Raw genomic sequence first — 17,653 nt, 5'->3', positions numbered from 1 at the left:
AAAGATGAGAAAGAGAGAAAGGGTTGGAACTAAACGGTTGTTTAACTACGAGAAAGAACTCTACGTCTTGTTGTGGCGCATGCGATTTCCCCACATCTGCTTCTGTCTTTGTGTAGCAGAACTAGATTTCTAGAAAGACGCACACATTATGGCACTGCTTGTCTTCTGCAGCTACATTTGTTTGCAGATTTCTTTGCTGTTTGTGTGCTATGACTGTGAATATGCAGCCATTCCTACTTTCTAACATTATGTTTGTGTCAGGCTGTAAATAGGCCAAAAACCTGCCAAATAATTAAATTTAAACAAGTATTTTGATATGAAGTACTTCTGTAGTACTTTAATTCATTTGACAGAGAAATGGGTCACTGCTCCAAAGCTGAGTCAGCAGTTCTCTGAGAGGTCTCTCTATCAGTTAAAACCAATGATTTTACGTCTCTGCTGAAGAAGCGAGTGTGTGTTTGAGTTGTGCAGGCTGTGGGTAATAGCCAACATAACAGGCTACACACCGTCTCAGCCCCACTCTGATCTGCGAATATCTCTGTTCCACATCCAACTAATCACTGCGCGCCGTCCCAGCAGCAGCCTAATAAACCGGGACGCAGAGCACAAACACATCCTTTCATCACCGAGCGGCTGCCGGTGACGTCGTCTGGTTCTTATCCCAATCAGCCATCAACTCCCGCTGATAACGCACTCTGGAATCCATCACCATGGGAACTATTGCACATGTTATGGGTGGTTGTCAAGGCAACCTGGCTGAATAATTGTCCCTGTTCTTCTCTGATGCGCCGCCTCGCCTCCCCTCGCCTGACTCACTCGTTCCTGTGATGTGAGAATAACCGCTCGGAACGCGTGCTGCGGATAGAGGGAGAACGTGGAAGGGCAAAGTGTGTACTTATGGTGATTATCCTGCAGACAGCTTCATTTTAAACCGCTCCCCCAGGCCCACCACTTCCCCCTCTGTAATCCAGATGTAGCAGCGTGGAGGTGGGCCGTTTTGTAATTTGCATGATTGGACACGTGGGACGCAGTCCAGTGGGCCCTGGAAAAAGGAGGCAGTCTGCAGGGAATATCATTTTGGTTGCACCAAACACAGCTTATTCTTTAGCTTAGTTTATAAGGTCTGTTCTTATAAATACTGTGAATAAAACATGCAAAGCAAACCAGTTACCATACAATATATACCGAAAAATACAATTTTCTCTCTTTACTCAACACAACAAAGGAAACTATAAAGATAACTTGAAAAATAATTACGCTTCTTGTCTGCATGTGACAACATTCAAGCTCCTGAGCCAAATCTGGGCCTTTTAAACGTGTAACCCAGCCCACACATCGCTTCAGCTTCTAGTAAACTTTGTTGAATCTGGTTGAAGCTGTGGTCTGCACACCAACGTGCAGCCCAAACTAAACAGACAGCCGCACCTGCAAGTTAACAAGCTAGCTAACACGGTCTGCAAGCAAAGAAGTTTCAGCGGAGATGGGACGCTGAGTGGAATACTTTACCAAATCTAAAGAGATGTTTGAATCCAGACACCAGCAGAGACATGGAGCCACTGAGAGAGCAGAGGCTTCAGAAAATCACACGCAACCGTACGACTGCATGTTTACGTACATATTCAGCCTTCACTGCAGAAGGCTTCATACTACAGGTGAGCGTTCTCAAATCTTTAAGTGAACTTTCCTAAAAAATATTACTAACGTGCCATGCAAAAAATATTTTAATTTTAATGTAATGCTGTAAAACCAAATACATGAAACTAGAAAACAGTAGAATTAAAATGCTGCAGCTGAAACTGAATGACAGAGTATTTCATTTTTGTTACTTTAAATACTATAAAATATAATATGTATAACATTTACATAGCTAAAATGACAAGAAATGACACTAACAGAAAAAACATCCTGATGTTTGTGCGGTTTGTTTCACTTCACTACAGGATTGCACAGTAATAAAAACCCGTACAGGAGATGAAGCCTTTTGTATTTCAGCTTAAATACACTAAATGTTTGCAAACCTTTAGACTGCTGTAAATTATTCACCCTCACGATTTATGACTTCTTTGTCTGCATTTTGGTAACAGTGCTCTCACCTTTGAGAAATTTACAGCAGCCAACGTTTCAGTTCTTTATTTAGTTCCTTTTTCTGTGGTGAGAGCAGCACGAGGGCTGTTCTGTCTCAGACCAGGACACCTCTGTGTGTTTTATTTGGGGAAGTAACCTCTCGATCCATCACTGATAAATTCATCCCGACTTTACTTTTCTTTACCAGATGTTTTTATAATTTCGAGGTGACATCAGAACATGTCCCATTATGTTAAGATCAAACGCGGAACAACTCCTAATATCGGACTTTTGCACGGCTGAGATCCGAACATCCCGAGTGTTTGCTTGGCCTCGTGGTTCACATAGCTACAGCTGTCGTTACAGAAGAAGGGAAAAAGCAAGCACACTGAGGCATCCCTGGCTGGGCAATGTTACAGAAGTATTAAGAATTCCTCGAGCTTCATGTTTTTAGTGCTGACGTGTCTGCCCCCACAAATGTGCACATGCACCTCCCGGCATCAACCAGCACGACCAGACAGCAGGCCCGCCTCCTGCAGCCGGGAGCTGTTCTTCAGCACCACCACTCAGCTGATCCCGGAGCAGCAGGAGAAACTCTGCACGCGTCCCATCAGCTTTACCAACAGTTTCAGTGCAGTGACGTAAACTCGTCAACTATGAAGCGTGTTCAGGTAACTCACCTTTCTGAGAGTTCCGGAGTCTGTGGAAGCCCTGCTGTTGACCTCTGTGCAGCGTCGAGATGCCCGAAACATTATTGCCCATGACAGGAATTCACCGCGGCCGGTTGGACTGATGCTGGCAGCTTGTTGAGCACAGAAGCGATTTTTTATTGTTTAAACGACGTCCTCCGGTCATCACCGGCGACCAAAGCGGAAGAGGCGGCAGGAGCACAGGTGTGTGGAGCCGGCGGGGCAGCGGTGAGGATGATGATGATGATGATGGTGAGGAGGAGGAGATGATCTGAATCCTGAATGGAGCTTTTGGCTTGTCATCAGCGGCTGAATAATCCTCTTCAGCGAGCTCAAACTCCCCCCCACCCCCACCAGTGCTCAGATCATTTTATGACTTTGTTTTTAATAATAATAAAAAAAGAAAAAGCTGTCATGTAGAGCATTTAAAATGCTATACGCGCTGTGGTTCTCAGTAAAATCGGATTTGCCACGATTCTGTCAGTGTTCTTATATAAAAAGGGGGATTTTGCGCGACGACAAAAGAAAGAAAATGATAGAAAAATAATAAAAGAGCAGGTGTGTGGGCCTAGCTAGAATCTGACAGTCTCCTCTGCTGTCCGTCTAAAATATGGACTAAGTGCAAACCACATGTGCACAGCGAGCGCCTTATTACGGCGCATGGACAGTATCAAGCTGCCCTCTAGTGTAAACCAACAACAAACAGCAAAAAACAAAAGGAGCCAATGACAGCCTGGCTTTGCTTTCCAATCCTCTTCCAGATTTGATCCAAAGCCCCGACAGGAGCTCACGTGTTTTGGCCCCAATCAAACAACCGATCGGTGTCATTAATTATCATTAGAGAAGAATTCAAGGGAGTGTGAGGTCAGAGGGAGTCAGTAATTTCAGTTTGGCTCGGCTGATTAGTGGAAGAACTTCACAGTAAAAAGAAACGCGGAATGATTCATTAGACTGACACCCAGCGCCGCCCTCCGATAAATTATTTGACCTTTACCAATTTTTTGAGACGTGTCTTTTTTTAACTTTTAAAGTTAAAACTGCAAACTGCTTTTATCCACAGAGTTTTTAGTACATATTCATCTGCTTGGGGAACACGCTGCTCCTCAGGTTTTCCATTTTGTACAATATTCCTCTCTTTCAGAGTGCAATCTGACTCCACTGCAGCTTTTTAAAATCAGAATTGAATAACTGTGTAAACCCCTGCGCATTAAAAAAGCCAGTGCAGTTGTCAGTTGCTTGTTAGAGTTTACTGAGTCGTTAGCGGGTCCAGCAAAGAGAAGTTTCTCCTGTAAATGTCTCACATGCTTTAGTTTTAATGACTGCTTCCTTTCCCCAAAAGCAAACATTTCACATTTTTTCACTTTCATGTTAAATGAACCCCCGAAGATTAAATTGCCTGCAGTTCAGCATCCCGGTTAGCCACAGCAGCATTGCTTTAACATTAATGTATCATATTGTATCAGGGGGCATTTTATTTGTAATAAGATAACTCTCTGTTGTCATTGCACAGTCATATCTAGTACAATAGTACATTGAAACTGCCATGTCGGCACCAAGCACAACACAACTTTAAAGTGGCTTTTTTTTTAAAGTGCAAGAAAGGTATTAGCAAAAGAAGGAATGACTTAATAGATAAATAAATAAAATAATAATTGTCCAGGGAGGTCGCCAGGTCAGGTCAGCTGTTAGCACTGATATGCTTAAAGTACATTTTGCAGCTCTGTACCTTCACATCACATCCGTTTCATTTATAAAGAGCCAAATCCCCAAAAACATTTGGCTCGAGGCGCCTCATACTGTAAGGTAAAGACCCTCCGATATAAAGATCTTCACTGAAATCTAAACAGGAGTTTGTAGTATTTTTACATGACTGCATTTCTGTTTTTGCTGAAGTCAACGGTGCACTTTTGGACCTCTGTGGATGAGGCTCCATCGTGTCTGATGGCTCTCAGACTGTCGTGTGAGGGCTGTGTGCATGCAGGAGTGGTAGTAGGAGGACCCAAAGTGCAGACAGTCTTAGACAAAAGGTGAACTTAAACTCAGATTTATTGCTAGATGGCAAACAGAGAACTAGCAAAACTAGGATAAACTGAAGACAACAAATAACCTGAACTGGCAACCGTACAGCCCACACAGCAAGATGAGCGTAGATCACAACACGGACACAGAGAAACACAGGGCTTAAATACACAGAGTGAGCAATCAGGGAATGAATAACAGGAGGGAAACACAGCTGGGGCAAATCAGGCCTAACGAGACAAAGGAAGCAAAACCAGATACATTTACATGAGACAGACTTTCAAAGTAAAACAGGAAACATAACACAGAGACGCGAACTTGACAAGGGGCTACAGCTGACAGGGGAAACAGAGCAACTAGAGAACACAGAGACATAAACCATAAGACAGAACTCTAAGAAACCAAAGATTAGAAATGATAAATAATATAATAAACTCAAAAACCCTGGGTCAACGACCCAGGCATCCTAACACAGACTGCAGGCGTGTGGTTCATGAACTTTCTAAAAGTAGAAAAGGAAACTTTCCTTCTTTACCAAAGTTTACAGTTAGGCCTGACTGCTGCATGATGTTAACGTCTCTTCTGTAGTTTGTTGTTTAATATTCACAGTCTTTCTGTTTTCTCTTCTCTTTCCCCTCAACCTCAGCAAATCATATTAGACGTCTCCCCTTCATGAACCCGGTTCTGCCAGAGACTTCTTCCTGTTGAAAAGGCAGCTCTTCCTCCCCACAGTTGCTAAGTGTTTGCCCATCGTGCTTCTCTCACGATGAGACACGTTTTTAACACACATTGATGTAAACATTTTGGTTTTAACAGCCTTAGTTGTTGATTTGTTTTTTTTATTGACTTATTTGTTTTTCTATATTTTACTGCGTCATTGTTGTGCATTACATTTATTTTAGTTGCATTTTACATTGTTAAGCACTTTGTGCAGCATGGACTGTTTGGAAATGTGCTCTATAAATAAATAAACTTGACTTCTCTTTAATATCTTGAGGTTTTTACTCTATAGAGCCTGGAGGTGACAGTTGCTGCAGGCCTAATTGGCGAACGCCTCTGAAGGTGTTTTTACTGGCGGAGCCTGAAACTTGCTAAATAGTTGTCCTTTAAGGGTTTTGTTTGAGAGGAGAGGAAAAGTGCTGTACTTGACCGTACAAGGATGGAGCAGCCACTTGCCTGTACATCGTAATTTCAGTTGTGCAAGGTTTCACTTTCAGGAAGCCTGAGATTTGTGTCTGTGACAGTTTGTGATTCTATGCAGATCCAGTGCCAGTGAATCATTCTCCCTGCATAAGGATAAGACAGCCACAGACGTCCATTCTGTGTGGCCTGAGATGACCTGCGTAAGTGCTTATTGCTCCCTTACTGTTATAACACAGTTTACACAAAGTATTCGTTACTACAGGTGCTTTTGTTGGTCCTGTTGATTACAGGCAAAGAAGAAGAACCACCTGCTGGCGCAACTACCTCGCCCTGAAGCTGAGGAGGAAGTGCAATGCCACCAGCTGCTGCCTCCAAAAAGACCCTGGCACAAGTACAAAAAGTAGCAGCTCATTCTAAATCATGATGGTTGTAATCACTCAGTCATTGTGACACTCCAATACATCTGCTTTTGCAATTACTGGGTTGTAAAAACAGTCTGAATCTTACAGAACTGGACTGCACCACTCAGCTGAGGAAGACGATGATCATGGCGAGCAACATCAAAGCACCAGCTGACCGTCCTGTCACGCGTTAACGCTACCGTCCACACTGTGTGTCGCTGTGGATCAGCTGTTTATCTACTAACTGGAAGGACAATGTTGTGGATGAATGTAAAAAGAACCACGTTCAGCTCAACAAGAATCAATCAAACAAGACTTTTTGGTGACCTTCAGAAGATTCACATCCCGAATATTTCTCTTTCCACCAGAGTGGAAACCAAACAGGGATTTAAACACCGGGCAGTAAAACTGCTACAGGACGAAAAACTCTGCTTGAAGATCCACGGTCAGCTCAGCCGAAGCTCTGGGTCTGTATGAGTGTGACACCATGCTGTGGATATTTTATGAGCCTGTGCCATTTTCTGTGCTGTGGTCTGATAGGGCAGCTCATTCAGCAGCAGTGAGGAATCACAGACGTCAGACTCCAGCAGCCCTACGTCCTTGAGTTGGATAAGCAGTTAGGAAAATGGATGAATCGCTTAATTTTTAAGTTGACTAAATACTAAAAAACTGCTTCTGATTTCAGTTTAAATATTGCTTTAAGCTCGATGTTGTTCCTGTTAAACAGTTCTACCATTTCCTGTAAAGAGGAAAGCTTGGCGGAAGAAAGATGGTGTGGACGAAAGACTGGATGGTTTCATGATGGTTCGACTTTCACACAGGAATTTGTCCACTGGTGGTTTCAGACTTAATTTTGGCCTAATTTTGCTTTGGGAATGAAACTTGAAGCGAGGATCAGGGGTTGGATTTCAGAAGGAAAAGTTTGATTTCTGACTGGATGAGAGAACAGAGAACACGCTGATGTGTTTCTGATGGTCTGTTTGAAGTTCGTCTAATCACCCACTGGACTAACAAATATGCTAAAAGGTCTCCCAGCAGGTTCAAATGTGGCGCTAACAGATGCTGACCGAGCACGTTGGCACTGAGACCACCCTGTTAGCACTGACTCTAGCTAAGGTTCGCGTCACACTTGAGAACCTTTACAAAAAGGCAATAAAGTGGCACCAGACGACAAAAGAGATGTTTGCACGTCTAGTTCTTACTTCTAAGATTTTTTAAATAAAGTCTGTGTTTAACAAAAGCTTTTGATCATCTGTAATAGTAGATGAAAATTTGACATGGAAATCACATATTGAGTATATTAGAAAGAAGATGGTTAAAAACATTTATATTTTGGGAAATGTAAGAGATTTATTAGACTATAAAACAATGTGCATTGTATATTTTTCATTGTTTTTCTCATATTTTAGTTACTGTGTTGAAGTCTGGGGGAATACATATGAGAATACTATAAAACCTCTAAACTTATTACAGAAGAAAGTGATACCAATGATTTATAATGTTAAATATAGAGAACATACAAATAAATTATTTATAAAATCAAAATTATTAAAATTAGGAGATTTAGTGAAACTACGCACACTATTAATTATGTTTAAGGCTAAAAATAATATTTTGCCCTTTAAGTTACAAAGAGTATTTTATTGTGTTCAGGGGAGAAGATAGCAGAAGGAAATTTTATTTTAAGCATCAGTTAGCTAGAACTACACAGAGATTAATGAGTCCAACGGTTAGGAGTATACGACTGTGGAAGTCTCTTCATTATAATTTAAAGAGTTGTATAAATTTACATTGTTTTAAAAAGTGTTACATGCTTAAAACGATAACTCAATATGAAGAATGTGAATGAAATTGGAGTTCATTGAAAATGGATCCATTATAATTTTTTGTTTTATTTGTTTTTTAATTGTATTTTCTCCTTGTTACTATGTGGAGTGGTATATTCTGATTGTAAATTTGTTGTTTGGTTTGGGTTAGGACCGGAGAGAAATGTTAATGTTAGTTTGTTCCCTGATTTTTGGTGCCCACTTGTAATATAAGTTGGATTGTAGATAGGGGGCGGGGTTTAATGAGAACATTTTCTTCTTCCTGCTCCTTTTCACACATGGTTGTAGTGCTTTTTGATAGAAAGTGTGGTTGGTTTGTTTGAACTGTTGTACCAAGTGTGAAATAAATAAATAAATAAATGAAATGATGTTTCCATAATCCACGATGTTAGTGCTCTACTTCAGCTGCAGTTTCACATTATTGAGGCTGAGATTGAATGAATTTGCACTGCTGCATGTTTGGACTCGTGACGCAACAGAGCCAGACGTCACACCTGGTTTAGTCACCGTCCCCTCACCTTTATCAAGCGTTGCCTATGCTTCACATCCAGGATGGCTCTGTGTGTTCTTAAATGCTGCTAATGTTGCTTAGTCGCTCATTTTTGACACCCAGAACCAGCTGACATCAACTTGAGTCGCATCCCTTGAGGCAAGAGTTCCCCTTTATTCAAAAGTCAGAAAACCTAAAGAGCGAGGTGAGAATAAGAGCGACGCTGTGCATTTTCACAGACTCTGCAAGTTTGTGGAGGAAAAAGCTTCAAAGCTTTCGTCTCTGGGCCTTTTATCATCACTGCGCACTGGCAGAAGCCTGACTTCACAACTACATGTTAGATACAGTGAATCAGACATGCAGTCACATTTTCTGCTCATATTTTCACCTCTAGCTAAAAAACCCTTTTACCTGACTTTCATTGTGTTTTTCGAGGAAGGAGATAAAAGAAAGGGGCCACGGGGCTTTCTGCAAAACAAAAGCCGAAAATCAATACGGGAAATGTTGCTTTGGACATGACTAACTTCTGAACGCCGGCACAAATAAACCGAACTTTGCTTTAGAGAAATTGCCGTCAGGTAAAGAGTCCCAGCAGGATGGTGCTGTACCGGCCATCACAGCATACATAACAGACAGCTGACGTGAAGCACGCTGGCTTTTCATCTTTTCCCGTTCTAGTGTTTCCAAATTCAGCTTTTGCTGGACCTCCATGTCTGTTCAATCTCCAGACACACCGAGTTAAAGGAGCAGCCGGAGAAGGAGGTGAGGCAGCCGCAAAGTTGGCGTGGAGGCCCTGCTGGCAGTCGTTGTAAGCACGAGAGGGCCTGGGAGGACTACAGGAGGCTGGAGCGGACAGAGATGGAGCTAAAGGTGAACAAAGAAGAGGGACGAGAGGCCACAAGCTTACAAGTGTCCACTCACAAACACAGTGACCCAGGAGGTCTGACGTGCAATCACAGGGAAGCTTATTTCACCACGCACACAGTAACATGGCAGTTTGCTCTGGAGGGAAACAGGCTGCTGAACTCTGTCAGACACAAAAGGTCACAGCTGGACTCTCAGGATCCTCCTTTAAAGGGACTTTTCTGTTATTATAATGTTGTTCAATGGGGATCTGATTCAAGCTGAATTCATTTCATTTACAGCCCAAAGCAGGAAATCTCAAACTTTACCTTAAATGACCCTAAAATGTGAAGCCTGCGCATCATTGCTCGTCCTTCAGTCATGATAACACTTTACTCATCATCTCAGCGGTGGACATTTGGGAACAATGTTCTCTGGCAGGAATGACAGTAACTTGAGCCAGAGACAGAATAACGGACATATGCCCCGAGTGTCTGGAAATGCAGCTCCTGGATACGTCAGGACCTCCTCAGAAAGACGAAGCCAACACCAACGTGCCAAAACTACATGTTGCAAACTTTCAGCTTGAGGCTGGCTCCAAAAGCCAGTTATTCGCCACTGACTCTCATTTTAAAAGGACCAACTCGAGAGCAGAAATAAACATGTTTACAGCCTGCTGGTGCAAAAAAAAGCAAAGAAAAAGAAATGGTTTGGTCTCCATTGCTCATTCGCCTCTTCACAACAACTAAAAGTGCACACAGACTGTACAAAAAAAAGGATGTGTGGGCATTCTGGGTAAGAAAGCCGAAGCCATGCTTTCTAACGGCCAGCAGGGGGCGACCTGGTTAGAGAGAAGAACGGAAAAGAGCCCAGGACTCTCTCGGGCTGGGACACAAGTCAAGACTCAAATTTGAGTAAATATGTCATGACATTCATTTTTGGGAACTGTGGTCCAATTAGGAGTCAAAGAGGATAAAGCAGGATGTGGTTTAGGACAGGCCCATGTTGTAGACGAGAAACTGCTACTGTGTGAGCAGTTTCAGTTTTGGTGAGAGAAATTCTGCTTTTGTATTTATATGTAACCACTGATGAACTGCACTGGTTACTAACCAAACGTTGGCGTTAGTTGATGACTTGATGATAGAACACAAATAGTCATCAGTGGCTCCAAAACCAAGATGGCAATGACCTCACAAATGTGTGTCAACATGGCAAATGTGTTCATGTTTATATACAGTCTACCTGCAATCAACAGGTTTTGTACTGCAGTCATATTTCAGATGCTTTTAAATATTTAATTTATTTTGAAATGTTTCTTTTGGTAACATGTCGACATAAAAAGTGAAATCATGACTGCAGGAAGCTGCACCTCAAGCTAACTAGAGATAAAACTCTGATCAGACTGCGACCAGACGTATACGCTGCTCTCCATCTGTCTCCCAATCTTGCCCAGTCTTCTCCATTTTGCCACTGATTGCTTCTTCCCCGGCTGTTCCCCATCGTTGTGTCGAGGTGCAGCAGAGCCAAGTTTACCCACCGTGCCAATCGGATGTGTCGCTGGCTTACAGAGTGATAAACGCTCAGCTGCTGCCTCTATCCTTTGGCTGCCACAGTCGATTGTTTTTGTTGACATTTGTGGTTTGCCATAGCTTGAAGTAGTGACATTTTGCAAGCGACCGTTGCTGAGCTCGCACTTGAACGGTTAAACAAACCTAATTGAATTCACGTCTTGTTTGGCCCTGTTCTTTCTCCAGTGCTTCACCAGTTGTACAAATCTGCCATTTAGACACCTCCTCTGGTTTTGTTTAGTTCCTCCACCGCACCTCGGCCCTCCCCTACATCTGACAGAACTTGAATTAACACCCACCCCAAAAAAATCCAACAAATGAGAACGCCAGAGCATGCGGCTGGCATCGACCAATGAGCAACTCTCTGGAATGTCAGGAAATGACCTGAAGGTAAACTCTCCACCGCCAACACACTTACACACCTGAGCAGCAGAGTGTCTCCCCTGGGCATCCGGTACTCTCTCTGAGTGCATGTGTGTGTGTGTGCGTGGACATGTGTGTGTTTGTGTGCGAGAGAAAGAGGAGCACGGGTAACAGATCTAATAGTGGGTTCACACTGTGCAGATAAAAGATGCACACAGAGCTCTCATCTGAAAGTGCTCCTCGGTGTGCACGGGGGTTCTGCCAGCAGAAAGAACTAAGCAGTCCTCAGAGTCCAGTATTGCTTTTTCAGGTGCTGCCTCTTCTTTAGCCCTCAGCTAGGCAGGAACTGAATCATATTTGACCTTTTTAGAAAGGTGGCCGATAGCGTTATTTCTCTTTGGGAAAATCTAGACTCACCTCAATCGAAAAAAGCCTCCTGGAGCCTGAGGCGATGGGATGGTGAAAGGAAAGACGTTTGCTTTGGCATTCAGAGCCCTGACTGAATCCACACTGTGCACCTGCAACACAGACAGCTCTAAAATAACTGCTCCGTAGAGCATGATTCATGCTTAGCTGAAGTGGAAGTGACCCCTGCCCTCACCCCCCAAAACACCCCCACATTCAGTGATTTCACTTTTTTCACTCAAAAGTATTAATCAGTTTAGAAAAGACAAAATGACAAAAGGCAGACCTCTGCAAATCTGCCCTCTATTTTAAATAGAGATATTTAAAGGTTTCCAAATCACATTTCTTTCCCCTCCTTTTAAAAAGAAACACATCTAAAGCTTTTTAATAATTTCTCAGAGGACGATGCTGTCACATGCGACCACAAGGGGGCACTGCTTGGACACGTTTCATCATGCAAAGAAGCCAGACAACACAGCAACATCTGCTCAAACACATGTATGCCACTGCTTGGAGATGAGAGATCATTTCTAATCTTGAGCCTGAAAATCTGCCATTTAGCTTAAATTTGATTTGGATACATCAGCCATCGGAAAGCTCCACAACCGAGCGCCCTTAATGTCTGTTGTGTGGCGGAGGAGCAGGATGCCGGCGTAGTGTGCTTTTGATGTGCTCGCACATGATGTGCATCCTGATTTCGCTCAAGCTGCTGCAGGATAGTTGTCATTTCCTGTGAAGTCGAGGTAGTAATTTATTAAAAAGGGAGGATGAGGAAGATGAGGGAGCGTATACGAGGAGGTAGGGGAGGTGAGCAGAGGGGGCGATACACAGAAACCAAAAAAAAGGCTATTACATTTCTCAGACCGTTGTGATCCGCGTCTTCCTCCAGCTTCCTCCTGAAAATGGGCAAAGAAAATAGGGCAACAACCCGAACACGAGTAAAATCTGTAATCCACTGCTTTCTGTGACGCCTCTGTCCCTCATACAGGTGTCGGTTAGAAGTGAATACCAAGCTGACAAAGACAAGAACCATCCAAAGAAAGAGACATGCAGGCACGCATGGAGGTGCAGCTGGAGGACATGCACAGACCCACATCACCAGACTGAAGAAATAGAGGTGAAGAGGTGCAACACACACACACACACACACACACACACACACACACACACACACACACACACACACACACACACACACACACACACACACACACACACACACACACACACACACCTCTGTGTTCCTTGTTCATCCCTCGCTGACACGACTCTAAGCTTCTCACAACATGAAACTCTGAACAAAGAAAAATGAATCCAACAAAGTGATGATACGGACGGCTTATACACCGGGAGGATACTCGGGAGACAGATGTGGCAGTAGTGCTTGAAAAGGTCACATCATCAGCCCCTCGATGACATCATCTGGAGGAGCCTTGACAAAAAAACATCAAAAATCAAGATTAAAATACATCATTAAGTGAGAGCATAAAAAGCAGTGGGTGTTTTTACACGGACATCGGATTCTGTTTACATGACTCTCAGCTGAAATCCAGTCGTAGTGTGGGAGCCCAGCTGTTTATTTTTGTGTTCAAAGTTGCATAACTGTAATGCAGGAGAGCGACTGCGAGCTTATTCCGTTCATTATTTATCATTAATATTATTAATATATTAATATTAATATTAATATTATTAATATTATTTATCATTTTCATCTCTTCTATCACACTGTACGTCAGGTAGCTCCAGAAGAAACATGGAAGAGGTCTTTAAATCCATTTGGCAACATTTTAATGTTTTTAAGTTTTTAAGTAGGATTCAGCCCATCTGATGTTGTACGGACGGGCTAAAACATGCTGCCACATTAATATGTCCGCCTGAGGTGATGGATGAGAGCCCAGGATCTGACGGGGAGGTCAACAGCCACAAGCCGCTGCACAGAGACCAAAGGGAGAACACGAAATGCCCATTTCTGATGACAGCCCGGATGCTCATGCTTTCTGACACTGTATGCACTTAGCAATGTTCACCGGTCTCTGTTGCTTTTGACGACGTGACGGCTCGCTCGTGTTTTCCTGTTTCTCGCCTCCCCTCTGTCCCCTAATGTTGATCTATCTAGCTGTCATATTTCAGATCGCTTTGTTTTTGTCCTGCTTTGCTTTTGCTCCCGACTGTTTACTTTTTAAAGAGCGCTCTGTCACTTCTCCCCCCTCGGTATTGCTTCTCTTACACATGCTCATCGGTTTCTGTTAGACACAGAAATAACAGGCTCGGTTAGCTTACTTTTAGACTTGGTAGCCCGCATCCCGCTACTAAATTAAACGGCAGGCTCCTCGTCGTGCATGAAAAATAGCAGTTATCAAAATGTCACATGGGAAATTGTTTTGGCTACAATACATATTCCCTGTCACCGTCTCCGTGGAGAGCCGGAGAACTCCCTGAAGCGAAAGCCGAGGCTCACGGAGAAACTGGCCCGGAAGACATTTTGAATAAGCTACGAGCCCCTCCGCAGGCTGCTGAAGTTAGTGGTGTGAGGTATATAAGCCTGTCACTTCTATTTATCTCCTCCGGTTTGAACTCGTATGAAGACCGTTCTCGTTTCATCGTAAAGGTCACGAGTCCCGCAGCTCTGTGATGTAAGCGATGCACTGCAATAGCACATACCTGGCATGTTATTTCACGCACAACGTCATGCGTCAGATTTCATATTGTCCAGCAGCTCGCTGTGGAACACCTATAGAATTTAATTATCCAGCAAAGCCTCTGTAAATGGGCTTATTCTGTGTCAGTGCATGCGCTGCACAATGCTCAAAGAGTTCCACATAACAGTTTTTAATGAAGGGTCACTTGTTTGACCCCCGCTCCTCCCCCTGCTCCTCCCTCTCCTCCTCCCCTCCAGAGATTTCTGCCTCCACAACAATACAAGCAATGGCAGTGACAGCATATTTTTCCATAACCAGCGCTGCTGTGACTGCTACACACATCTGCACCAGTGCTGTACGCTGCACGTTGTGTCGTGTTGTTGCTCGCTGATAGCCGTTTCTATGCTTAGAATTTCTGAGCAAATTTGAACTTTGCTAGTGGCTTCACGTTCCTGTGAAAGCATTCACTATAGAGACACCAGATTAGAGCAAATGCTGCTGGAAGAGTATAACATCAAGTATGGACAGTATAAAAGGTGGACATGTGCACAAAGACCTCGCCCATTACTCAGTGAAGGCCAGTCGCGAAGCGTTTTTGCCGTCTTTGTGTTTTGAAACTGGATGTGACCACTGAGGGGAGCGTTCACTATCTTACTAAGCAACACAACATAATGCAGCAAGGAGTGCTCAGTCCTCTGCATTGGAGAAACCAAACAGCCGCTCCATAAATGCATGGCACAGCATAGAAGAGCCACCTCGACAGAACAGGTGCACCTAAGGGTCAAAGGTCACTCTTTGAGGATGCAAGTGTTCGCATTTTGGACAGAGAAGACAGGTCTCACAATGGTTTCACCTGAAGCCTCTGGTGATGATGACCCATCCCTTTTTCACACCTTGGCTCATGTGATCAGGCAGATGACCAACAGTGGGTCGACAACCCTCGTTGAGGGACACTCCCACTAGGGTTTAAATACCTGAGACTGTCCAGCATTTGGTCGAGTCCGGTCTCTTTCTGTCCAACCTCCTTAGACTACTATGACCTGGATGACCGAGAACCTGCACAGACAGCGGGAGGAGGATTTGGCTGAGAACCAGAGGACACCTCAGGCTCTAAGGCTAATCATATGTCAATCATAAGTCATGAGTGAATGATGATCCTCCTTTCTTAATTTATTACTATGATTTACCAAAACAAACTCAATATGTTCAAAAACCAGTGACTGAGCCAATACAGTTGTCAAGACTAAAGGAGTAAAGGATCCAAAGGCCACTTTTTGAGACTTTGATATAACTGGAAACCTTTAGCAAAAAGAAAAGTCATACAGTCTGTAATATCAACCTGCATTTTTTGGTTGCCACAATAAATTAAACTTCTTTTAGGTGACTCCTTTCAGAAAAAATTTGCCCCAGGCGTGTTCCCCATAGTGAAGTTTTCTCCTGGGATGTTGGTTGTGCACAGTGACCATAGATGGCCTCCTTCACCTTCCCTCAGTCCACGGGTGACATGAGTCATCAGATTCAGGCTTCTCTCCAAAACCACAGAAAGCAATTCAATAAGTTTTTCCTTTTTAAACAGTCTGACAAAAACACAGTTATGCTAATGCTAATGCTGATGGGACAGCAAGTACTTTCTCATCCAAATCCATCCAAATGGTAAACATGAACACAATGGCAGGCTGAATAATGATGCGGCCCTATCCAATGAAATAAGAGAGGAGATCATATTTTTAATTCCAAAGATCACCAAAAAGATAAAAACGGCATTTGTAGTCATCAGTCCAGTCTCATAAACACTGTTGAAAACATTTGGTGACTTTGCCACAAAATAATGTTTATAAATTTTTTTTTTATCTTCATGAAAAACCCAAACACTTCTGCATATTCAGTTTCTGTTGCTGTGGCTTCATTAACGACTCAATTAAGAGTAACGACCGACCCGCTGAGGCTAAAAATGAAGTCTTTGCTGAAATGACAAAACCTGCAGCTCTGATAACAGTCTTACATGTTGCTAGCTGAACATGCTAGCAACATGTTAACTTAGAGCTCCACCGTCTCATCCAAGCACGGTTACTACTGGTTCCAAAATCCAACATAGTATTGAAAAGTCTTCACAAATGGAGTCCAAACCCAGTGTGTGACATCAAAAACTCTACAACATGATCGGCATCAATTGGTCATCTGCCCACAGTGATGGAAGACTGGGTAATTATAGTAATAATCCATCCATCCATCCATGCATTCATCCATCCATCCATGCATTCATCCATCCATGCATCCATCCTTCCATCCATCCATCCACCCATCATCTTCTTCTGCTTATCTGGGGCCCAGGCCTCCCTCTCTTCTCCAGCTTATCCAGGGGAACACCAAGGCGTTCCCAGGCCAGCCGAGAGATATAATCCCTCCAGCGTGTCCTGGGTCTGCCCCGGGGCCTCCTCCCGGTGGGACATGCCTAGAACACCTCACCCAGGAGGCATCCTTGTCAGATGCTTGAACCAACTCAACTGACTCCTTTTGATGTGGAGGAGCAGCGGCTCTACTCTGAGCCCCCACCCGGATGGTCGAGCTTCTCACCCTATCTCTAAGAAAGAGGCCAGCCACCCTTTGGAGGAAGCTCATTATAGTTATTATGATGTATTAATTGTTGGATACAGTAAGCCAACATCTACCTAATGCTTTTCTGCAATAACACATACATATGCTCACCACCAAGAAGTTGAAACACTGAAAATCTCTAATGTGCACACAGAGTGCAGCAGCAACTGGTTTGGCTACGGACCAGGAAAGAGCCAATCAGTAAAGCTCTCTCTGCAGTTCGTCAAGTCTAGTTCGCTTCGATGTTTCAGAATACTTTCACTGATTTCCACCCTGGATTTTTTAAGTGCTATCCCTCTACCTTACAAAATCTGTTTTAATTGAATGCAAGGCTCTGCATATTTATCCCTTTAATTTTCACCCTAATAAAGCAGAGCGTCTTTCTGTTCCTCAACTTTGCAGCTCCTTGATTTCCACTAATAGAGCAACAAATATAGAGATGTACAGCTGCTACATAAGTACGGACCAGTGGCCTACGTTTCATTGACAAGACACAAGCTGGAGCCCCAAAAATGGTTTCTAAGAGGCTCTGACGGGCTGGCTTTGATCTGGAGTATTGCTACTTCTAAATCACCGCTCTTTAAAGTCCCAGCCATCTCTTCTCTTTG

The 17,653-nt window shown here is 43.4% G+C and overlaps 1 protein-coding gene and 1 long non-coding RNA gene across 3 annotated transcripts in view; one reads left to right on the top strand and one right to left on the bottom strand.

Moving 5' to 3' along the window:
* The window catches only part of neurl1aa (neuralized E3 ubiquitin protein ligase 1Aa), a 68,104-nt gene extending 65,225 nt beyond the window's left edge, over positions 1–2,879 (bottom strand). Inside the window, exon 1 of the mRNA XM_085278121.1 lies at positions 2,745–2,879. Coding sequence (XP_085134247.1) covers positions 2,745–2,826 — 82 coding nt within the window. The 5' untranslated portion in view covers positions 2,827–2,879. The remainder of the gene's footprint in view (positions 1–2,744) is intronic.
* Positions 2,880–2,915: 36 nt separating this feature from the next.
* LOC146573348 (uncharacterized) lies at positions 2,916–8,521 on the top strand. Of its 2 annotated transcripts, none has more exons than XR_014892812.1 (3): positions 2,916–6,115; positions 6,206–6,306; positions 6,425–8,521. It is a non-coding gene; the product is annotated as an uncharacterized LOC146573348 (long non-coding RNA). The 2 variants fall into 2 exon arrangements; XR_014892811.1 differs by having other exon boundaries at positions 6,206–6,315.
* Positions 8,522–17,653: the final 9,132 nt, after the last annotated feature.

This window comes from Mchenga conophoros, linkage group LG6, assembly GCF_057382185.1.
Source record: "Mchenga conophoros isolate Kocher_MC1m ecotype Shallow Benthic linkage group LG6, M_conophoros_male_GT1.1, whole genome shotgun sequence".
Classification (NCBI taxonomy): domain Eukaryota; kingdom Metazoa; phylum Chordata; class Actinopteri; order Cichliformes; family Cichlidae; genus Mchenga; species Mchenga conophoros.
This window is presented reverse-complemented; position numbering and strand designations above follow the sequence as displayed.